Source organism: Panthera tigris, chromosome A2, assembly GCF_018350195.1.
Source record: "Panthera tigris isolate Pti1 chromosome A2, P.tigris_Pti1_mat1.1, whole genome shotgun sequence".
NCBI classification, from domain to species: Eukaryota; Metazoa; Chordata; class Mammalia; order Carnivora; family Felidae; genus Panthera; species Panthera tigris.
The window spans coordinates 104,653,567-104,679,192 of NC_056661.1; the positions used below are offsets into that span (position 1 = coordinate 104,653,567).

The 25,626-nt window shown below is 35.7% G+C and overlaps 1 protein-coding gene across 1 annotated transcript in view; it reads left to right on the top strand.

The window, feature by feature from the left end:
* Nucleotides 1-25,626, top strand: part of SCIN (scinderin) — an 80,641-nt gene that overhangs the window by 26,919 nt on the left and 28,096 nt on the right. The window contains exons 4-5 of the mRNA XM_007089098.3: nucleotides 1,672-1,821; nucleotides 23,089-23,181. Of these exons, the coding sequence (XP_007089160.1) occupies nucleotides 1,672-1,821; nucleotides 23,089-23,181 (243 nt within the window). The remainder of the gene's footprint in view (nucleotides 1-1,671; nucleotides 1,822-23,088; nucleotides 23,182-25,626) is intronic.

Below are 25,626 nucleotides of genomic sequence, written 5' to 3' on the forward strand. Positions count from 1 at the left end.
CCAGCCTCTAGCTCATAATAGGCACCTAATAAATGTGAGTGACTTTAAAAAAGAAAACAAAACAAAACAAAAACCTTTTAACTTAGATACAGTGAAAGTTGAAGGCTTTCTTTCTGTGTATACATGCCTCTATCCATCTGGTAAAACTGTGTATCTTTAAAAGTATTTTTCTGGGGCGCCTGGGTGGCTCAGTCGGTTGGGTGTCCGACTTCGGCTCAGGTCATGATCTCGCGGTTCATGAGTTCGAGCCGCGCGTCAGGCTCTGTGCTGACAGCTCAGATCCTGGAGCCTGCTTCCGATTCTGTGTCTCCCTCTCTCTCTGCCCCTTCCCTACTCGCACCCTGTCTCTCTCTGTCTCAAAAATAAATAAACATTAAAAAAATAAAATAAAAATAAAAAAAAATAGAAGTATTTTTCTGCAAACCCAGAAACAGAGCTTATGATTTTGTTTCCACTTAAATAGAACTATATTATTCTGTGTCTTTATTTAATTTTGGATGGTATAACTTGAATAATTGTCTATGTCAGTATTTAAACATTTTCCTCAGTTTTAAGCCAGTGAGGAATAGTCTGCAATATCCATAGAACAACATTTATACAGCCATCTCCCTATTGATGGACATTTGTGGCTTTTTTGTTTTGTTTTGCTGTAAACCATGTCCGAATATTTCTGTAATATAACTAGAAATGGAATTTCCTGATTCTAAAAACACGTATAATTTTTTGATACAATGTCAAACTTCCCTCATAAAATGATTGTGTCAGTTTATACAACCCAAATAGAGAGTGATAATGCCCATTCCCACACCCCCACCAAACCTAGGTACCATTATATTTTTCTTTCTTTCATTAAACCACATTTAATGGAGAAAATTTTATTTGGCTATTTTACATTTGTATCTATACCTTCTAAACACTGTACCTGAGTCAAAATCATACAATGTTTTAATCTAAATGGCAGCTAATATAATCTACTTACTGTATAATACATCAAAACTGTCATTCTATTTTTATTTTTATAAATTTCTGTGTTAAAATACAACTTTGATATTAAGTATCTGTTTTTTCTATGGATCATAATTATATATAACTGTTATTACTGAGCATTTAATGTCTTCCCAATGCCTCACTAGTTATATAGCAATGAAAACCCTTGTACACATGGTTTTTCCTAATCTTTATGAATAATTTATTAAAATGAATTCCAGGTAGTGTTATGACTGGGTCAAAGGTTTTAATTATTTTTATGGCTCTTGGTAAGATTCATTAGGTTGCTTTAGAAAAGTGTTAGATCAATTTTTATAAATCAAGAACACATTACTACAACAGACTCTTGACTACCTTTCTGAAATACGGTAAATTTTTATTTTAAATTTGAATAGTATATACAACTCTTCTTTCATAAATTGTAATTAGTGGATATATAAAAAGAATGGTGAGTAAATATTTATGTGTCCCATGTTTAAAAAGTGGTTATGTTATGATGCTAACTCAAAGCAACAGGATACAGAATGAAGTATAAAATCATGTATATACCTCAACAATAGATAACTTTAATTTCATTTTTTATATCTTTTTATTTTTTTCCTAATTAATCACAGTGAGTATTACAACAGGGCTGAATGTCCTCCATGTATTTCTGTGGTCAAAGGATCTGTCTCTTTCTTTTAGGAAATTTACCAGTGGTGTGGTTCCTCATGTAACAAATACGAGCGTCTGAAGGCAAGCCAAGTTGCCATTGGCATTCGGGACAATGAAAGGAAAGGAAGATCACAACTAATTGTGGTGGAAGACGGAAGTGAACCATCAGTACTCACAAAGGTGTTGTGACTTGTTTTTTAAAGGTTTACCACTCTAAGTCATGTGTGTGTGTGTGTGTGTGTGTGTGTGTGTGTGTGTGTGTATGTGTGTGTGTGTGTGTGTGTGTGTGTGTGTGTGTGTTAATTTAAGCTAATTCTCAAAAACTAAGTCTAGACCAAGATTAGGTAAGAGGAAACATCAAGGTTGTCTAAGTGATGGTATAGAGAAAACAGAAAGTCATGACTGTTTTCTTTCACCCTTGGTATGACCACCAGAGGAGGCTCTGACTTCATCGTCTGTCACACAGGACAGACAGGGAACAGTTCTGAGATTGGCTATAGTAATATATTTTGGAAGTAAAATATATATATTTTTAATGCAGAGATATTTTTCAATTTTAAAGTTAATTATTATACTAAAAGAATGAAATAAAATCTTATTCCAAAAGATTAAATATACCAATATTTTAAATACTTCAGTCATTTTAAACCACGAATTATAGGCAAGACACTTATGATTATAGTATAGTGGTTAAATTAATTTGAAAATTATCTCCATAGCTCTTTATACCTACATTATTTACTTAACGATTTTAGCAGTCTTAGACGTTTAGTTGTGAACAATGTTACTCCTTAAAGAAAACGGCAGTGAGTGCCAAAGTGTATATATTTTATATTTTCCCTTACAATTATGGGTAAAGGGTATAATCATATTCATGTTTCTTGATATATATTGCTACATTGATTCCCATTTGTTCAATAAACAATATTTATTGAACCCCTGTGGTATGTCAAGCACTAAAATGTTTGTACCAATGTTTGTTCCCTCTTGACTTTACAGAACCCCATCAAAATTTACTATTATAATAATATTGTCTTGAATCCTCCTGCATATAGAGGTGATATCTCTTTGAGTTCTCATTTTTCTCATTTCCTGGGATATTACACATTTTCCTCAATGATTTTAGCTATTTGCACTTAAATTTTTCTAATGACTGTCTTGTACACGTTGTTAACAATTTTGATTTACAGCATTTTTATACATGAGAGTCACTTGATGTAGCAATAGCCTCCATAATCCACCGATCAAAAATTAAATGTGACATAATTTTATTATTGTAATGTCTTTTTTAAAAATATTTATTTATCTTTGAGAGAGAGAGAGAGAGAGACAGACAGACAGACAGACAGAATGTGAGCAGGGAAGGGGCAGAGAGAGAGGGAGTGAAAGAATCTGAAGCAGGCTCCAGGCTCCAAGGTGTCGGCAGAGGCTGATGTGGGGTTCGAACTCACCAACCGCTAGATCGTGACCTGAGCCGAAGTTGGATGCTCAACCGACTGAGCCACCCAAGCACCCCTTTTATTGTAATATCTTTAAACTTTACTATTTTAATAACCACCAAACACAGATATTCATGTTAGTGATTTTTGAGAAGTGACTTTTATTCACTGGGAAGATGTTCATGGTTAAATGCTAAGAGAAAAGGCAGGATATAAAATTTTACATATAATAATAATATATAAGTTTATATGTAGGTATATAGCTATATATTCATATGTACATATATATCTGGAAAGAAATATGCTGAAATATTGGCAATATTACTAATTTTGCCTTTGGCTCTCGGCTGCTTGTTATTTTTTTTCTGTTTTTGTCTTTGTATTTTCAAAGTTTATTGTAATAGTGTAATAGATGTGTGTTTTCATTTTATAATCAGGGAAAAAAGGATATCCAACAAAACAAAGTAAAATTAGAGGTTAACTGGCTTTTCAATATTCATAATAACATGGCTAATAAATTAGACTTTGGAAGCTATTCAAAACAACTTCTTAAACTTTTAATATTCTTTAAAGGCCTCTGTTGTAAAATGTAATCACCACTTAAGGCTTCCAAGTTTCATATTTGGAAGCAAAAATTTAGAAGTAGGATGTACTTCTACTTGATTGTAACCTCTTGTTTCAGTAACTATGCTTTGGTAGGTGTGGACCCAGGTCCAAGATTTGCCCTGGTGGAGTAGTGGAGGAGGGGCTGTGTTAACTATCTGATGAGCTTTTCTACTGTCATCTTGGGTCCCAAGCCAAGTCCCTTAGCTTCTGTTGTCTCTGGTTCCTCATTTGTGAAGTAAAGGGTTGGACAGGGTGGCTTCTGGTCCCTTTAGGGTCCAGTGTCTGTCATTCCACCTTGTCTCTTAGGCAGTTTCTGTGTTTAATTACCAAATCATTTCTACTCTCTTCCAGGAAGAGAAACCACTGAGGTTGAGGGCCTGAACTATGCATATATACATTTGATACACTTGCTTATTGGATTTCTTTCAGAGTTTTGAGAGAAAAAAAGCGTAAGCATTGCACTGTTAAATTTGTAAAGGAAGTGCAAACCTGAAGAAAAAAATTGTAAAAATATAACTTTGATTTTAAAATATTAATGATAGAGATAAAGGACATAATAATATAAAATGTGATGTCTTTTTTAAAGGGGATTTTCATTTTTCGGTTTTTAAAATATTCTAGAAAACATCTACTTTGCTTTCTATTCAGTTAATTCAGTATATACTGCATTATATTTCATAGGTCTCAGTTACACAATGAATTTTCTTTTTAAAAGAATTTGTTGGGCTTTTTGTTTTCACAAATGTTGTTTTGTAGCCTGGTTACAAGGGTAAATAGTTGTTTGATGAATAAATCATGCACCTATAATAAACTAGTTTGACTTTCTAGGTTTTCTTAACATTGTACCCACAATGATAAAATTCAAAGAGGTCATTAATTAGGTTAGGAGAAAATTACCTTATTTCTACTAACCTTTTCATGAAAACCTTCTACAAGTGTGAATATAGTTGACGAAACAGCAGTATAAGCAGCATCTGTGACTTGTCAGGTCATGTTATTGCAGATAACTTTAAAATATCATTGCTGTTTGTCACTTCTTGGTAATTACGATAGTTATTAGACCTGCTGTTCAATATTGTTATTTAATGAGTAAATTAAAACTCTTGTATATTACTTTATCACATTTAGAAAATACATTTTGATAGTTGTATCCCAATATAATAGGTTTCCATTGTAGTACTTTGTATTCTATTTTATGTGATTAAAAAGTTTTTTTCTTAGAAGAGGGTTATAGGATTCAGAAGTTATCCAAAGTGGTTTGTAGCACACGCATGCACACACACACACACACACACACACACACACACACGCACACAAAAGGTTTCCTTGTAGAAGACAATGGAATGTCATTTCTTTTTCTGAGAGTCTAATGCAACTATTGATATTGCTAGAAAAGGATTCTAAAAATCTAAAAATCTTTCAAAATGTCTTTTAAAATGGTCCTTTTAAGTGATTCATTTTTAATGATATTCTTTTAAAGTTATTTGTCTTTAGAAACTTTGAAAGTATATGATTAGTAATGACTTAAAATCAAAGACTTCTAAGCTATTTAAATGATTCTGTTATCATTACTCTATATTGGATGCTGAGTATTTGGAATATCAAAGTGCTAAACACAATAAATAGTGAAAACACATCAAAGTGCTAAACATAATAAAAAGTGAAAAAAACTTTGAGAGTTTTTTAAAGAATTCATCTTTATTTTTAGAGATTTCTGCTATCTGTTAATACCATACCGTTCATATAATTTTGATATGATTTAATTCTATGATGATCATAAATTTACCCTTCAAACCAAAATACTTGGGGGAGTAATTAAGGGGGGCCCACATTAGACAGCACTAAGAGACAACATGTATTAACAAGACTGTCTGGGGAAAGAGGGTATATGTTCAGCTTCTTTCTTGTATCTTTAGCACTTTTAAAAACTCATCTGCCTAAATATGAAAATTATTCTGTCCATGGAACTAAACTAAAGCCTGTAGGTAAAGTCACATCTCACCCATATTTTTTCATCACTGTAAATGTATTTACCAGGAAAAACTGCCCATAAATTATGGAAAGCTTTTTTCTTGCTCTTTCTTCTTTTCCTATTTAAAAGAAACAATCAATGAATGTGAATGAAAATTAAATATGCCACTAACCCTAAGGTTCAAAACTTTCTTCATTGGTCCTATTCATCCTCTAAACATTAGGAGGGAAGCTAAAAGAGTGCCCTGAGGAAAAATTGCAAGGTTGATAATTTATCAGTTTTACAGACTCATGTTTTAAAAAGCACCATCTGGTAGATATCAAAAATAGAATGTAGAAGGGGCAAAATTTTTTGAAATAACAACAGAAATCAACTAATTTGCCTTAACCTCAAAAGACTTCTTTTCAATATAATTTAATGAGCTTATTAAGTCTATCATCATTGTAAATGCTAGCTGAAGAATACTGGCAGTAACCATGCTATAAGGAAATTGTAAGCAAATGCTATATTGCCAAACCGTTAGATTTCTTGCTTTTATAAAAATACTAAGGCTCCCTGGGAAGTCAGTGCAATCATTTTTCAGGTTCTGGACAAGAAAGAAAATTGGCATATAATGTTATGTGTCAGTTAATAAGTATTTATTGAGCCCTCTGTTCATTCCCAGTGAAGCTCAGAAATTACTTATTTTATTGTCTGAGAAGAAGAGCACACACTAGATCTAAGACAGAGTCAGAAAATGGGAGCAGATTGTGAGGGTCCACAAATACCAGAAAGCATACCACCATGATTGGAAGCCTTCTCATGATGAAATTCTTGTATTTTAGGCTATATGATAATAGCATATAGGCTAAATTAACCTCCGAAGAATCTCCCAATATAGGACTTGTGTTCATCTTATTCTAAGTCATAGTTGTCAACTTGAAAATAAAATAGCGTTTTCAGTCATTCTCTTGGCAAGTTGGTTGGATATGTATGATGTGCTCATCTGGGTATCTTGTGAGTAAAATCTAGAGTTAAATAGTGTAAGTATTTCTTAAATTACTCTTTAGAGATGTCTGTTTAAGCTAAGAATACAAATTTAGTTCTATTTTTCCCAAGTATTTTGCCAAATAAAACTTATGTGTTACCATTTGCCAGGCTAAGTTCCTTGAGGGAAGGCACTAAACTGCCTTTAGATCTGTGTTGCCTTTATAGCTCTAACTCCTTGATCATTCGTATTTGGATAATTAATACAATTAACTGTGAACCACATGGTACCAGAAACCCATTACATTTGTTTTTCTATTTTCTAAAGTATAGTAGTATCTCTTAAAAAAACTCTTCTATGTTTTAGATAATAGTGTTGGTGAAGATATGAAAAAGACGTACTGTTGATTGTTTTAAAATCAACTGCATTTATAAAAGAGCAGTTGAAATTTAGATAAGTACAATTCATATATTCTACTAGTTTTCTATCTGCAGGTGGATAGTTAACAACTAACCTTTTGGAAAGTAATAGCTGAGTCTTGGGCTTGTTTATATTGTAATAGCTGAGTCTTGGGCTTGTTTATATTGACTTACAATACCTTCCCATGTGTTAGGCAGCGTGTACTTCAGGTGAAAGCATGTAGCACATTAAAAATAAGTAACTGGAAGGGGCGCCTGGGTGGCTCAGTCGGTTTGGCATCCGACTTCGGCTCAGGTCATGATCTCGTGGTTTGTGAGTTTGAGCCCCGCATTGGCTTCTGTGCTGACAGCTCAGAGCCTGGAGCCTGCTTCAGATTCTGTGTCTCCCTCTCTCTCTCTGCCCCTCCCCTGCTCATTCTCTGTCTTTCTCTGTCTCAAAAATAAATAAAACATTAAAAAAATTTTTTTTTAAAAAGTAACTGGTATATTGGGACACCTGGATGGTTCAGTTGGTTAAACTCTGACTTCAGCTCAGGTCATGGTCTCATGGCTCATGGGTTCAATCCCCACCTTGGGCCCTGTGCTCTCAGCTCAGAGCCTGGAATCTGCTTCAGATTCTCCATCTCTGCCTGCCCCTTCCCCGCTCTCGCTCTCACTCTGTCCTCTCTCTCTCAAAAATAAATAAACATTAAAAAAATTAAAAAAAAAAAGAAACAAGTAGCTGGTATCTAAAACTTTTCATCCTATGATAAAAATGCATGTTTCCAGGAGCTGTAGTTGGATACTCTTATCTGTAGAGTGCTTCCTTCCAGGTCAGCTCACCTCCCCACTTAGTGTCCAGCTACCACAAAAACCCACTTCTCTCTCTCTCTAGCACACAACACTGCTGTCCACTGACCTTGACTACTTTGCTTGGCTGTGGCCCACAGTGCTGGTACTGCCTCTTCTCATCGCTAGATTAAAAGTGAATATACCCCATGAACTCCAACGAACTATACAAGTGTAGAGCTTTATTTTTAAAATCACCCGATATATTTGTGTTATTCTTCCCCCAAAGTTAACATCAAAAGGCATTGCATATTATTAATGCTTCCTAAGTTCTTATATAATCTAAATTTACAGAAAAGTAAAACTTGGAGTGATTTTGAACAGCTAGTAACCTGGATATTGGAATAGTCATATATTTTATTTAGCATGCAAAGTAGAAGATTAAGAAAGAAAAAGTTGGAAATACTTGGAAATTTGGAAATTTATAATTCTGTCAAAGTTTCTCTGTGGAAATGTTTGTTTCATAACATAATGTTCGGCTTATTGAATTTCCATGGGATCACAATTCAATCTTTTAACTAAAATATTGTATGTTTAAATTAAGCATGATCATTTTGAAAATGTTGCTATATAGAGAGTGGGACAGACTATTTTCTGGGGATGACCTTTGGTTAGATAGATCAGTCCCCATTTATCTTTGTAGAATAGTATCAAATGATACCAAAAATAGAAATAGGGAGCTAGGGGTGCCTGGGTGGCTCAGTCGGTTGAGCATCTGACTCTTGATTTCGGCTCGGGTCAGGATCTCCTGGTTCATGAGATCGAGCCCCACGTCAGGCTTTGTGCTGACAGTGTGGAGCCTGCTTGGAATTCTTTGTCTCCCTCTCCCCCCCACCCCTTTCTCTCTCTTTCTCAAAATAAATAAATAAACATTAAAAAAAGAAAGAAAGAAATAGGGAGCTGTTTTGAAAATCCCCTCATGACCATTTTGGAACAATGAGTATATAGTATTTTTTAAAGGTTCTAAAGATTTATAGAAAAGTAATATAAAAATAAAAATCACATTGCTTTTCAGCATCTGGGAACAAACATGGGTATTTTGAGCTCCTTAAATGTAAGACTTAAGGTTGTTTTTTGGGTTTGTAATAGCACCCCCCGCCCATCCCTCAGTAAACTATTTTCTGTTGCCTTCTTACTGATTTCATTGTTAGTCACAACTGTGTACTTTGTAAGGGTGGAAATTTGAGCTGCATGAGATAATAATTTGGTCAATGGACACAGTAAACACTTAGACAGTAGGAGACAAAAGTTTCGTCAGATCAACACTTCATGAGTGCTGTGCAAGTAGCTTTAGCTTCCTTATTTATCCCTCCATTATTTTCCAGGGTCTTTTTGTAAATTCTTGGGAAATTGAACATTGTCTTAAATGTTTTGTAATTTCCCATTCTTGTAGCACGTTGTCTGGCACATAGGTGTTCATCAGTATTCATTGCCTGAAATAATATTATTAAGAGAGCCGTGTGGAAAGAGGAGGCCCGTTTATGGCCTTAACCATTCAAAGATTTTTAACTTGCCAGGATCCAAAGTATTTGCCAACCTCTCTAGTTTAGTCCTGAGTAGAGAGAAAGCATCAGAGGTACCCCAAAATGGGAAACTTTCCTTTTCTTCTCTCTGTTGCATTATAATTAAATCATTTTTTCCATTTTGCTTTATAGCCATGATACTCAGTACATACTCAAATCCCAAAATGGGTGATGGGCGTTGAGGAGGGCACTTGTTGGGATGACCACTGGGTGTTATATGTAAGCAATGAATCATGGGAATCTACCCCCAAAACCAAGAACACAGTGTATACATTGTATGTTAGCCAGCTTGACAATAAATTTTGCTATAGAGAGTGGGAGAAACTATTTTCTGGGGGTTGACATGAATATGAATATATATTCATATATATTCATATATAATCATATGTATTCATATATATTCATATATAATCATATGTATATGAATTATAGCGACAGGTAGCACATAGTGCAGGGTTGTAATGCTTTCAGGAACACTGCGGTTGCTATAGATTTTTTTTTTTTTTGCTATAGCTATTTTTATCTACCATTTATTGATAGTTCACTATGTGCCAGGCACTGTTCAAGGCACCATTCATTGTTGCTATTTATTTTAATGAGTCTTTTATTTGGATTTCTAATATTGAATTCAGGTACTCATTTAATTTAGGTACTCGATTATCCAGTGTGGGAAGTTGAAATATTCTGATCAAAGATAAGAAATACAGCGCACTGGACACCTGGGCAGCTGAGTCATTAAGAAATACATCAATAATGTAGTTAACCATATGCTGCAATATAATAGTCCAAATAATCTTCCACTTTGTCACACTAAAGGTCAAATGAAGGCTTATGACCTTATTGATCAGGTGTCACTTTTGTATAATGAACCCAAATTAATACTGTTTGGCAATCATTTTTGAAGGAGGTGACGTTTCATTTATTTTGCAGCTGAAGTGGGATCTAGTGTGTGATAGGACCTGTAAATAAGATAGTGTGATTCTAGGACAGATGGGCTATATATAGAAGGACAGATCCTTTCCCCTACAAAGTCTATATCTGCATCAATAAACCAATATAAATATTGAACTATAATGGCAGGTTTCATTTTCTTTCTTTATATCATTCCTCGTGTTTGTTATAATATTAGTGATAGTATATAATTTTAAAAAACTAACAGTAAGACTATTTTCTTTCAGCAGTTTTAGGTCAATTTCATCTTATTCCTTGTGCTAAGAATGAACCAAACTCAGATATCAAAGAACCAGATCTCTAAGATTCAGCGATTCATAATTCCTTGGCATTCATTTTATAAATTTGTTTTTCAATTATTTATTAATATTTATTAACAGTAATATTAATTTTTTAAATGTTTATTTTACTTTTTTAAATTTTTTTGAAGTTTATTTATTTATTTTGAGAGCAAGAGCAGGGAGGGGCATAAAAGAGAGGGAGAGAGAATCTCAAGCAAGCTCTGCAGTGCCAGCACAAAGCCTCATGTGGGGCTCAAACTCATGAACCATGAGATCATGACTTGAGTTGAAATCAAGAGTCCTATGCTTAACTGAGTGAGCACCCAGGCGCCCCAATGTTTATTTTGTTTATTTTGAGAAAGAGAGAGAAAGAGAGAGAGAGAGCAAGCAGGGAGGGGCAGAGAGAGAGAGAGAGAGAGAGAGAAAGAGAGAGAATCTTAAGCAGGCTATGTACTGCCAGCACAGAGCTCGATATGGGGCTCAAACTCATGAACTGTGAGATCATGACCTGAGCTGAAATCAAGTCAGATGCTTAACCAACTGAGCCAACCAGGTGCCACAGTATTATTAATTTTATATCAGTTTCCTCTTATATCTTGTGCTAAGAATGGGCTAAGTCCAGACATTAAAAGTTGACTCTCCAAGATTCAGCAATTCATAATTCCCCAGTATTTATTTTGTAGTTAACATTTGTTTAATATCGTGAGGAAATGTATTCACGTATTGGAAAGAACTCCCTAAAATGGAGACCCATTTAAATTGTGTTTCTAAATCCTGTTATCGAAAGCCAAGGATCACACTGTGGTGGAACTGTGTTATATTGGCAGTCCTTGGGCAAATGAAAAACCAGTAATTGCTATTAGAAATGCTGTTGTGTTTGCAAGGATATCCAGTACAATTCTATAGTTATATTATTGTGGATATATACATATACATATATATCCAATCATTATATATATACATATATATAATTTATATTTATATATTATATATTTATATATTTATATTTTATATTTTATTTATTATTTATTATATAATATATATTTTTAAAATATACTTCTTGTTTATTTTTAATTTTTATATATTATTTATATTATATATATATTTATATACGAGAAAGTATTTTAAAGTGACTTTTTCGGGAAAGCATGGTTTGTTCACGTAAATATGGTATATTTTTAGTGGAAACCAAGAGGCAATCCTCAGTTCTGGGTATTTCATAACATTTTACTAATCGGGAAAGAGTTACCAACACACTGTTAAAAAATATTAAGATATATGAGTACCTTAATGCAAACAAACAAGAGCTATGCAAAATATACTGGGAAATGAAGTCCTGTGCCATGCATAATGGAGAAACAAAATATCAATGCCCGATTTCAATGAATTCCGGCAACTAAAAAACAAACCAAAACTGAAAATAGATTTTAATGAAGTCTGACAAAGTGCATGTGGACAAGACAAATACATTAATTAAACACTATTTCAAACTAAGCAGCAAATGTACTACAATTAAATATCCGTTTTTGTGATATTCACCATCATGGAGTTTTATTGCTATGTGATGGCATAATTTCTCTCATCTTGTTGTCCTGTGGGGGTAAGGGCAAGTGGCTCACGGACAAACTCAATTTTGTTATGTGTTCCTTAATCTTTCAAGTTGCACTTTTCTTTACATCATACAAGTACTACTTAATATTAACACAGAAATTCCATAATCTAAGAAACAAATTTGTGATGGATTTTTTTTGCTGCAGAGGAGGTAACAACAGCCACCATCACGGCAAACATCCAGAGCCTACAATCCTTCTATGGGCGTTACAAGGATGAACTCATTTAATTTTTACAATGGCCCTAGAAAGTGGATATATTTGTTATCCACTGTCTTGGTTTGTGTTCCTCCAAAAAAACAACTCTATACAAGGACTTGGGGGCAGGTAGTTATCTGAAGATGATCCTGGAAACACCAAGGAGGAGTAAAGTGAGGCAATACTTTGTGAGTATGTGGTTTACTGCTACGGGGAACTGGGGCTTAGTCCCACAGGGACCCTATGAGAAATTGTATGGAACACACTTTGGAATCAGCCCACAGGAGGCTGAGGAGGCTGTAGGATTTAGGTAGTAATTCCCATCCTTCATTAGTTGAGGGTCACTCTGGGCGTTAACTCTCCAGAACTCCATCCTGCCTTGTGTATGGATACAGTACAGCTCGATGGCCAGATAATCCCATGAGACAGAGAGCAGAAGGCTTTGACCTTTAAGAAATCACCTACAAATGACCTCCAAAGTCGACCAAAGTGAGATGGGCAGAGCACCAAGGGCATCTCTCTATACCCTTACTTGACAGGTGAAGGAAGTAAGTCATAGAGAGGCTGCCTAACTTGTCCAAGTGAGAATGGGAATGGGAGAGCTGCAACTCACATGCAGACAGTCTTCACTGCAGAGCAATGGTTTTTTTCCTTTTTATTAAAAAAAATTTATTAATGTTTATTTTAGAGAGAGAGAGGGAGAAAGAGAGAGAGCGAGAGAGCGAGCACAAGTTGGAGACGGGGAGACACAGAACCCGAAGCAGGCTCCAGGCTCTGAGCTGTCAGCACAGAGCCCTATGCGGGGCTCTAACTCACAAACCGCGAGATCATGATCTGAGCCAGAGTTGGTTGCTTAACAGACTGAGCCACCCAGGCACCCCCAGAGCAATGGTCTTAAACATACGGACAGATGGGAATCCCATCTGCTGCCAAGTTCTTTCATAACTTCCAAAAATTATGCCACAAACATTTAAAAAAAATGTTTATTATGTTTGAGAGAGAGAGAGAGAGAGGGAGAGGATCAGAGAAAGAGGGAGACAGAAAATCCCAAGCAGGCTCCAAACTTTCATCACAGAACTCAACATGGGGCTCAAACACACAAATCGTGAGATCATGACCTGAGCTGAAATCAAGAGGTGGTCTCTCAACCCAGTGAGACACCCAGGGGTCCCTGCCGCACACTTTTGACAGTCATACCTATTTTATGTATTCCATATCATAAGTAATACCTTTGGTAACATAATGTTTGTACTCAGTACATTTGTTTCATATCTCTTACTGTCAGCATAAAACCTTTCATCTTTACTATGGAGGGTCATACAGGATAATTGGGGTAGACATTTTCTTGGAAAGAAAATACATATTTTTAATGTAATATAAAAAGCATGGAAACATTTTTTCAGGTACCTCAGAGTATATGAAAGCCATTTTGAGTTTTCTCAGTTAAATTTCAGTGCCTGGAAATTTTCTGAATTATGGAGCTAGAGAGCTCGAAGCGTTCACAACACTCTTGCCGTAAAACATGACTTAATCTGATCAAATATAATATGTAAATCATATTTATTGACCTCTTCCTAAGGGGATAGAAGGAGGTAAAACAAAATAAATTTGTGTCAATATGTGCATATGTGTATGTGGTGAAAAGGAACAGTGAAAACAGTGCTCCTAGAGGTTTATTGAGCTCATGCTGTCATACTGGGATGCCCTGTGTAGCTCTTTGTCTCCTTGTCTCCCCCAAAAGAAGAAACTGGAGAAGAAATGCACTTTCTTCTTCTCCATTCCACCCTTCATCCAACTGATAGTTTTTCCTCTGATAATCTCCAAATTTGGTGAAAATAAGCAATAAGTTACGAGGGGAGAAGCTCAGAGGCATTATGATAGAGAGCCAACCTTGAGAGGAGGAAAGTGATCCTCTCTGGACTACATTTACTTCCTAAACATTTCTGAATTTGAGAATCCTTACAGGCTATTTTCATATATTTAGGGTTAAAAACAAGTGGAATGTGTGCTGCCACTTCTCCTGCCTTTCCAGGAAGGAAATGACTGGTGGATCATGTTAAATCTTCTCACTAAATTTGGAAACAACCTCAGAATCTTTCTCTGCAGACTGCTCCTGCAGCTGCTGTCTGTAGTGAGGGTTAGCCAGGTGAAACCTATGTAGCATCTCTGTGCTGAAAGTCAGCTCACTGACGACAAGGGACCACAGCTAATGTATTAGCCGTTATAGCCACAGCCCTTTCCTTTGGTGCTGATATATCATAGACACTCCACAAATAAGCCTTACTGACAAATAAACTGTAACTGATGTATTCTGACTCACCAAAATAAGGTCATATGTACAGGACTAAATGAAATGGGGAGGTACGATTGAACCACATGGGAAGATCAGAGAATCAGTTTTATAACTAACAAGGATTACTAGGTCTTATTTTCTTTCTCAGCATTATTAACTATTCATTTGTTGATGCACAGGAGACTATTCTTTAGGTTTTGCTTGAAGAGGGATATTTAGATCTACTGGTTATAATTTTAAATCTAAAATGTAAGACTTTGACAAAGGTATGCTATCAAGACCTAGACTACTTAGTGACATCATTAGATTAAGACATGAACAAGTAGTAAGTGAATAAATGTAAGTCGCAGGGAGATGTGTAGCAAGAAGTTCAGTGGTAAAAATCATCGTGCAAAGAATCAAAGTGGTGATATGCAAGGTCACAATCAAAGAGAGAGAATGACCCTTTGACCAAGGCAAATTTGATTCAGTGTATATAAGGGTGGATAAAGGATGCAAGATCTGACTTTTGTGGCATTCTCACTATGTGCCAAGTATAGCGATAGTCACTTCACATACATTATTTCATCGTGATGATTATGAGTGGTATTAATTATCAGACCATTTGAAGTGTGGAAACAGAATCCCAGAGTCACTCAGTAGTGGGTCCTCCCAGCTCAGAGTGCCAGAGCCTGCCAGGTGAAGGGATTGTCAAGAAGACAAGGGGGAATGCTCATTGTGAAACATACAAATCAGGAATGCCAGAGGCAAACAATGGAAGTTTCTATTCAAGCACTAATCAGGTAGAAATGCCCAAATGAGTTTGAGGTCTTACCCCCCGAAAAAAAAAAAAAAAAAAAAGTTTAATGATTCCCAGAAAGGGCAGAAGGACTAAACATCTTTACCTGAGATTTGCTCCAGGACAGCTTCCTGACTGCCAGGCCATGGTAATTTGTCCAGGGGAAGAGTTCCCTGGGAAGCTATTTTAATATCAGGAATGCTTGGCAGACCTGTCCTGATGGTTGAGATGGATGAACCAAGTTAACAGAGCTGATGCCACTAAACCCTTGAATATACCATAGAAACAGGCCCAGAGGGGTTTGAAAATCCACAACAGTACCAGGCTTCAATCAGAATCTTGGGCTCAGATTCATACTTTCGCACTGTTTATCATAACTACCCAGATGGTTCTAGAATGTAGCCAGTTAAAACAACTGCTCTAATTTAATCAGTTGGCATTCTGGCTTATGTATTTTAATAATTTGTGAGTAGCTTTCCATGATAGCGTCTTGTAAGTAGGTTTCCATAGTATGGTAACTTGTGAATTTGCTCTCTACATTATAACTTACGAGTTAACTTTCTTGTGAGTTGGACTTTCTAAGTCTAATATCTAATCTGGTGATGTTACTGTAACACTGAGAATCAGACCTGTATCATGGTGAGTTCCCCAAGGCCACAGGATTCCCTGACTTCTCTAGAACTACACTGTCAAATACAGCATTGACACATATGGCTATTACAGTTCTGATTTAAATTAATTAAGATTAAATGAAATTAAAAACCCAGTTACATGGTCATACTAACCACATTTCAGGTGCTCGGTAGCTGCATGTAGCTAATGACTACCATATTGGACAGCACAGATATGGAATATTTCAATTACAGAAAATTCCACTGGGCGGTCCTGGCCCAGATTATTAAATAACCAGACATCTCTTGCAGACTTGCAATTTACTTTATCCTTTTATCCAAACATGTACTTCACATGCTTTATCTCAGTTTAAAATAACTTTAACCACTATTTGATATATTAAATTACCCTTTTTATTTGATTTCTCCATAAAGGGATAAAGGTATTTCAGGGGCAGAGAAACACATCACTGGGAACAGCAAATGTTGGAACCTCATATCAGATTAGGTGGAGCCAGCTAAATGGGGTCACATCATTTCTCAGAATTGCCTGTAATTTTATATCTCTGTCTTCCCTGTTATCAAATGTTTATCTGACTTAAGCCATAAAATGCCACAAAGCAAGTAAATATACCATAACAACTAGGCTATATTTCATCTTTATAATTTATTTGTATTTACCATAGGTTAGGAATCGATTGATTTTTTTTTTTTCCAGTTGGGGAAAGAAAATAAGACAGGAGAATTTCTGGGTAATTAAAGGTTAGCCCTTAGGACCTGAGAGCCTCCTTCATTTTTGGTGAGAGTAGAAATAGCCATTTGTACTAAAGTGATTACGAAGACCATGATGCCTCCTTTGCTGTGGTGAGCACTATGGAAGGAGTCCCGAAGTCTGGTTTGCGTCCTTTGCTTTACTATTTATAAGACTTGGACCAAAGGCAAAACTCCTAACTTCTCTCATCCTCATTTCCCTAATCTGCCAAACTGAAATCAGAGTTAAGAAACATAGAAGACTCTATGTTAAATGCTTTTAGGTCTTGACACTAACTTGGAACATTTTCATCCAAAGTGATTTAGAGTCTTGAGTTAGGTATTGTCCTTCCTCCAGACCACACATTATCCCTTCTTTTCCTACTATTCACTCCAAATACTTATTGCACATTGTCCAAACATCCTGACTTTTCTGTAGAAGAGAGAGAAAGCACATCCTAAGGGAGCAAGATCGTAAATGTTGGAATTTCGTATCCCAAATAGGTGGGGCTGACTAAAAGATTCAGAATAAACAAAGGCAGATGTAAATGTGAAAACTAAGTAAAGATTATGAAGATAGAGAAACATTTTTCTTAACTTCCTGGTCCTTCTTTTCTAAAACAAATTTACACATAGGCCTGTTTATGTTTAAAAGAACAAGTTACAATGGGTCATAGAGAAAAAACACAAGACACTGAGGAGGTCTTGGCCCATGTCATGAGAACCCAGGGAATCTGAAGCTAGGAGATAGTGAATTTAAAGTGAGATGGTGTATTTGCTGCCATGATTTAATGTAAATATCTTCTGATTTATTTTGGATTCAACTTCTGTTGAAGGTAAGAAGTGAACAGCAGAACAGAAGGTCTGCTTAGGCATAGAACAAAATTGTATTTCCACAAATTTCCAACCTCTCTACTTAAAGTCATGTCTTAAATTGTTAAACATTTCCATTATGATACTGACAAACAGAGAGGAGAAGATAGAGGTATTCCCATTTTTCTATTCGTATCACATCTATAACAAAAATGGTACCTGCGACCTTTGGAACCACTTAATTCCTAGTTGAAAAATTAAGGCCCCTGTGCCACTGGTGGCCCCTTCTAGGTCTTCACATTAACAAAAGTTTCTATGATCAAAACACCTAGAGCATTTAGGAATTCATCAAGAATAGTTACTATCCTTTGATGAATTGATTGAGAAAGACTGCAGTAGAAGCTTAAGGTAGATTGTAAGTTAAAAGGAAGTTATAATTACTCCATTTGAAGTAATGAAGTGCCAACTATTTATTCCACAGGGAGAGAAAATAAATACAGAACAAAGAAGTCATTATTTTTTGCTTAATAAAAGCTTTTACAGTTTTATTAAAGAAAAATACCTGTTTATTACTGAAATTTTAGCAAATGTAGATAGTCATAATAGAGAAGAAATATATCCCCACCCAAGTCCCATCTTTGAGAAAAAAATAACCAAATTCTTCGTAATCTTTCTTTTCATCTGTGTATCCCTGTGCTTTCTCAAGAAAGAGTTCCTACTGCAGACAATGCTTTGCAATATAAATTTTTTACTTGAAACATTATGAAAATTTTCCTGACCATCAGTTTGTATAATATGTTAATGTCTGTATAGTTTTCCATTCCACAGATACACCCTAATTTGTTTAATCACTTTTGTGTTGGGCATCTAGGAAGTTTGTGTTTTTTTAATATGTGAAATGCTGCTATGAATATTTATTAGGTTGAATTGTTTGTATGTATTTCAATTATTTCTTTATAATAAACCACTAGAATAGAATTATTCGGTTAAATGATTGGTCTGTTTCTTGGGTTTTTGTTACCTACTTCTAGGCACTTCCTAGAAAATTCCTAAGAATTTTCCTGCTCACCAGAGAGTGCTTGGTAGAATACAGAATCTTTCCCAGCATCTGATGTTGTCAGCTGCTTCCTAACCTTTGACAATTTTATGGGTAACAGAGTACTATTGTTTTATTTTACATTCTTTGGTAGCTCTTTCGTGTTTGTTGAACACTGTCCTCTCTTGTTTGAAGGGCTGTTTGCTCACATCACACTCTGATGTGAAGGAAGAACTTCCCTTTAAGGCCCACTGCATAGGCAGAATCGAAAGAAAGGGTAGTGGACAGAGGTTTTGGAGAGAAATGAAAACAGCTGTGGGGAGAGGAGGACAGAAACCATCCCCCTCATAACTAGTGTGTATTTTGCATGGTACATGTGCTATTATGGCTCTAACTGGAACAAGAGAACGGAGAGTGGTCCCGGTGCAGTTTCTGCCATGAAATAGCTTCTTACTTATCTTCAGAGACAAGATCTAAACAATTAAGTGTCAACTTTTTTGAAATGCCTGTAGAGGCAGCACAGCACACTAGTTATGAGCACATACTCTGGGGCCGGAGTTCAAACCCTGACTTTGGCATTTACCATAAGCTGCATGATGGTGGACAAGTTGCTTAATCTGTTTCTTGAGGCATAAAATGGGAAAATAGCAGTGACAGGTTGATATAAAGGAGAAATGACTTGATAGACCTACAAGTCTTAGACTGGTGTCTGGTAAGTAGTGATATGTAAGTGTCTTGTAAACAAAATTTATAAAGAACCTGGCATGGCACATAGCAGCACTTGAGAAGTGTTAGCTGAATACATGTAATATGCAATAAAAGGCAATACATAGACAAACAGGTTTCAGTACATGTGGTTTAGACAAGAGGGGTACTGGGTGTTAAGGGATAGTTTTCAAACAAATAAAATCATGAATCTCATACAAATATAAAATAACCCATATCAAAGAGCTTTTTAATTCATTTAAGAGAACAATAAGATATTATAATTAGTTCAAAGAAGGATCCAAAGAACAGACAAGTGAATGAATGGGTGATCAGCGTTGAGATGAATTTGCTGACAAATGCAAAGCTGGCCTCTTCCACAGGGCAGAAATTACTTTCGTCTCCACCAGACAAAATTCCTGTGCATCTCTGTGGACAAAATCATTTGCTGCTGTCAGTCTTTACTAGATTGGAAGGTCACTCAAAGAAAAGGAAAGAAAATAACATCATGGTATCAGATCACCAGCAGGAGCCCCTCGACACGATCCTTGGAAAAAATCTTTTGGTCCATTTCAAAGACTTTCCTATTTTCCCTTGATTTAGGGAAGTAGGCAACTAATCATTCTAAAAATTATTGAAATTAGGGCATTAAAGGGACTTTGACAGAATTGAAGCCTCAAGCACTGAACAGTTCTGTGAAACAATCACTTCACGACTTTGAGCATCAGTGACCTTTTCTGTAAAAGGAGGATAAGTGTGTCTCGTTCCTGGAATCTCTTATAAAACGAAACAATATGTGTCCAAAGATCCTAATACAGTGTGCGACTCATAGTAGATATTCAATAAGCAGTAGCTATTACTGTGCTAATTATGATGAGCTGAAGCAACCAAAGAATAATTGCTCACTTTTGATTCTACCACACGCGGTCAGCCTAGGTAGAAGTTATGTGCAGTGTTTGGTAAAGCCCTGGGGAAGGAAATTGTGTGGCTCCCACAGGGGACACTGAAAACATCAGCATGGGGAGGGGGGTTGGTAGAGAATACCGAGAAATAACGCAGTGTAGGTAGCATCCAGTGTCTGAAGAGGCTTTGGAATCCAGTCAAGTTTTGGCCGTCAGTAAGCAGCCAATTAAGCAGCATCTGGAGTGCAGATTCCTGGGCCTCACCCCAGACATAATGACTTAATGGCTGGCAGTTGAGAATGTGTGTTTTATCAGGTTACCAGTGTTGCTTTAGCATATTGGAACTTTAAGAATCACTGATGCAAATATAAGATATAAACCTTTATCTGGAGTCATTCTTGAAACTTAGGAGTAAAGTGAAGTAAGGGACCTTCCAGCCAGTGTATGTATAGGATAATGTCTGAATGAAAAGATGAGGTGAGCCTGAAGGCAGGAGGGAACTGGCAGGTTTAGGTGGGACCTATCCCTGAGGTGATGAGGGATTGCACTAAGGTGGCAATTAAGGAAGAGACAGGAATCAGTGACTCCAAACATTATTATAAAGAAGTAGACTTTAATGACTAAGTTGGTAGGAGATTCAAAATGGAGGACCACAAGTATTCAAAATGGACCACTTGATTTTAAGTCCAGGTAAATAGAATAGAGATTCATTGACACAAATTGAGAATTGAGAATGGTCAGTTTCGTGGAAAGCTAAGTTCAGTTTGGGGCATGTAAAAGGATGAAGATACTCTTAAGTGGAAATTTATGGAAAATGATTGAAGGAAGGGGAGGGATGGGGAGACTCCAAGCTTGAGTGACAGGTCTTGGCTAGAACAATAGATGAAATTTTTAAGGAACATCTTCAGATAAGTCTTCTCTGTTTCCCTTCCTCTTTAAATTGTCAAAATATATGTTATTTCACACACAAAGGATTTCATGAGTTAAATGCTAATCCCTTTGAGTATTTCAAATTTATGTATTATCCTATCTATAGAGAAAAAGTAAAGCTGTATTTATAGTTTACTTTAAAGATGAAAACCTAAGGCATAGTTGAGAAGGTGAACATGTTTAATTATTTTCCTCTTTCTAGACAAGATGTAAAGCCCTTACGATTTAGGAAGGTGGTTAGAAACTCATTTGTATATCCCAGTGAGGTATTTGGTAAATGCTTAGTTATTGAACTGAATTTTAAAATGATTCCTGAGGATACCTGACAATGTACAGCATCTGCCTACCCCTGGAGTTAAGCCTGTTTCTGGTAAATCCTGTGAGTTCAATTCCCAAATGTGCTACAGTCCTTTGAGAAGCTAATTAAGATCCTTGGCTCATATGGGGATTGTTGTCTAAAAATTAAAAGTTAGAATGTGCTCTAAATCTCAGACTCACGTGACCCACTGGGAAACTTCCAAGTATTAGTAAGTCCTCAGCTTAAACTGTTGGTTCAGAACCACTCTCTTGGTTGGAGTAGAATCACAAAAGGGTATTTGAAGAGCCCTTTCTTTTTCTTATAAACTGTACAAACATCTAGCACAGTAAAGCCGTTTTTAAAAAGTGCCTTTGATTGCAAGTGTTGTAATTTTTGTTTTGATCCTACTATTAACAAAAACTAAAAACTGTATTGTAATCATTTAGTATGTACAATAATTGAAGTGTTTTATTGATCGTTGTGTCAACAAAAAGATGAGCACGTTCCCAGAGAAAATAAGTTCTCTAGTGAATTTCTAAACGCCAGGCAGTGCCCATAATCCAACAAGGATTAGATTTTATGTACATTTTATTGTTGCCTGGTATTTGGCAGTAGGTATTTTCACGCAATGTATTTTTAATGAATATAAAACACAGTATGCAAGGAATTTCGTTGCATATGAAATATTACTGAATCTAAGTGAATACCTCCTTTGCATGTTCTAAACTTGAATTTATGTGTATGTTGTTATAAAAAAGTCACATTGCTTAGAGTAAGTTTATATTTTTATCCTGTCCTTAACATTCTATGACATTGTGTTGATTGGTTTAATCAAGTTGCTTTATACACCTATTTTTTGTGATTTTAAGTGTGTAGAAACTCAAAGCAGATTCAAATGTACCTTCTGCTGAATGTTTTATGTCCTTGAATTTTTAGATTATTTTATATATGCAAAAAATAAATACATTCATTTATTCATTTGACAACTACTTATCGAACATCTCTTATGCTCCAGACACTGTTCTAAGTGCCAAATACACAGTAGGAAATATAGTATCATGTGGTCAAGAACTGGTCCTTTATCTACTGTCTGTCAGTAATGATAATGGTACTCCACCCTCAAACAGTAATTTGATCCAAGTCTTGGTAATTAATCCTATAGATTGATTCTAGAAGCAGAGGTCACAGGAAGAAATTGTTATGGAAGTGAATTTAGACTTCATATTCTAATTGATTCCTGCTCGTTTTCAATAATATGAACATCTTTGCTTTCGAGTGTAGGATTTTATTTCCTTGGAAGTTCCCATCATGAGCAAACTCAGTGTTGGTTTACTTAATGCGATTGATTTATTTGATCCATGGGAACAGGCCAATGCAATATGATTGGTGAGAAATGTTTGAGCCTGGTCGTTTTAATGGCAAATATTTTATAATCTCTGTTTTTAGAAATCTAACAAGTTTTACTTTTTTTTTCTTTTTTTAACTCTGCATCCTTTAATGAGAGGTCTTTATCTTTTATCTGTTCACTGTTTTCCAGGTTTTAGGGACAAAGCCAGAGCTTAGGGATGGAGACGATGATGACGACACCATAGCAGACATAACCAACAGGAAAATGGCTAAACTCTACATGGTGAGTTTACTGTTAGCGAGTTTTATTATTTTTACTGGACTGGATGCAGCCAGGAGGCCTGTTCTGGGAGGGACTCTCTGGGATAGCTGATAATTATCATTGCCCTGAAAGAGAAATGTGTAAGTAAAATCCATTCTTTGCTCTAGTATGCTTATTAAAATTCTTCTTTTTATTGCTTTTTGTTTTTTTATTAAAAACGCCAAATAATAAGTGAAATAATTGATACAACTTAAATAAAATTATATATTGTTGCTGTGCTAGTTTGCAACAATATGTTTTGATATATGACATTTAATAAAATGTTTCCTTCATGGGATAAAAATACTTGGTAAGCTCTTTCTTTTTTTTAAATTTATTTATTTAAATTCAAGTTAGCTAACATATAGTGTAGTATTGGTTTCAGGAGTAGAACCAAGTGTCATAAGCTTTTTCTTATAAAGTCTTGATAAATTATAAAATCTTCATGTCATTTTAAATATCCTGTTTAGCCATCATAAAAACTTTCTTTGTTGCAGGAGGGAAAGGGTATCAAATCAAACAGCTGGGAGGAAGCAGAGTAAACATAGCCCTGTCCTGGGCATTTGAGACCTAGTTCCATGACACCTCTGTGGTGATAACCCACTGGGTGACCCTGGGCAAGATATGACCATTGTGGGCCTCAGTTTTCTTAGTTGAAAAAAAAAAAAAAGAGAGACAGATTACATTAGAAGATTATTCAGGTTCTTTCCAACTCCATAATTTTATGATTTTATTGCTGGTGAAGGCAACAGAAGCCACAAATGCACCAGATGAGGAGATTGCTCAGATGGGATCCTTTAAGAGTTCCCTTGCCTTATAACTTTCCAAGCACATGATTGGGAGCAGATGGTTAATCTCCCTGCAGAGCTAAGTAGTCATCCGGCATCACAGGAAGGAGTTACATTTGCTCTTCTTTAAGGGAACTTCTAGCTCAGAATTTGATTTTGAATGAAGATCAAGTTACTAACTTGTGTATTATAACTTACATTTTGTAACAGGGAAGTGGATTCTTTTCTTCCTAGAAGGCAAAGGAAAATGTGGTTACCACTTCTGCTAAATACTGATGATTTCAATATAAGCCATACAAAGATTGTTATTCTGGACTTCGTGGCAGCTTTTTTTCATTACTGTTTCTAAAACCCATTTTCAACAACTTAACAAATACTTTTTATGCTACATCATCAAATAAAACTGTTCTCCCTCTTGGACAGCATTATAATAAACTAAAGAAATATTTTAAAATGTGAAAATGTGTCATTTCTCCCTCTAGTGGATTTGTAATGTATTGCATTTATATAAAACGCAAAGTCTCTTTGAAAATACTTTAATTTGGAATTGCAGAACAAAGCTGGGAAGCAGAATCACCTGGATAGCTTCCAAAAAACAAAACAAAACAAAACAAAACAAAACAAAACCAGAATTCAAGCCCCACCACAATGCTGCAAAACCCCACCACTGATCTAGGGAAGTCCCTGGAATGTGCATATTTATCCAGTGCCCAGGTGATTACCTTGCAGTCTACTAGCTGGCCTTTGAAAAACAGGGACTTCCAACCTGGGCATTAATATCACTTTCAGTTTTGCAAGACCACCTCCACCTTAAAAAAAAACAAAAAAACCCCCACAATGTTTTGTGGTTATTCCCAAACTTCAAGAGTCTAAGTAAATAAGTATTTGTGATAGAGGAAATTTACTTTGACAATTTACACAAAGTATGCTTAAATTGCAGGACCTAATTTAAAAAAAAATCTATGAGCTTAGACTGTAATATGCCAGCACCTCCATAGCACAATGCTTGGCATATGGCAGGTGCTCAGTAAATGTTAAATGAATGAATGTTTAAGCTTTAGCTTTTGCATGTGTGCAATGTGTAAGATTATTACCTAGTTGAAATGATTGCTATGCAGTTTAGGAACTAATCATGTAAACTTCTTGGCCTAGTGCTTATAATATATAGAAATCTCAACAAACCTTAGCTATTATTATTATCACTATCATTTTCTGATGCGTTAGGTCCACTGTCAAAACTTAGCTTTTTATTAGTGTTTTTTTTTTACCCCAAAAGACTTTTTAAAAATTTTTAAAGTATTATTCATTTATTTTTTTAAGTTTATTTTTGAGAGAGAGACAGAGACAGAGACAGAGACAAAGCAATTGGGAGAGGGGCAGAGAATGAGGGAGAGGGAGAATCCCAGGCAGGCTCTACACTATCAGTGCAGAGCCCAATGCAGAGCTTGATCTCATGATCTCACATGATTGTGAGATCAAGAACTGAGCTGAAATCAAGACTCAGATGGCCAATCGACTGAGCCACCCAGGTGACCCGTTACTAATTTCCCTGATGATGAGGGATGTTGAGCATCTTTTCATGTGTCTGTTGGCCATCTAGATGTCTTCATTGGAGAAATGTCTGTTCATGTCTTCTGCC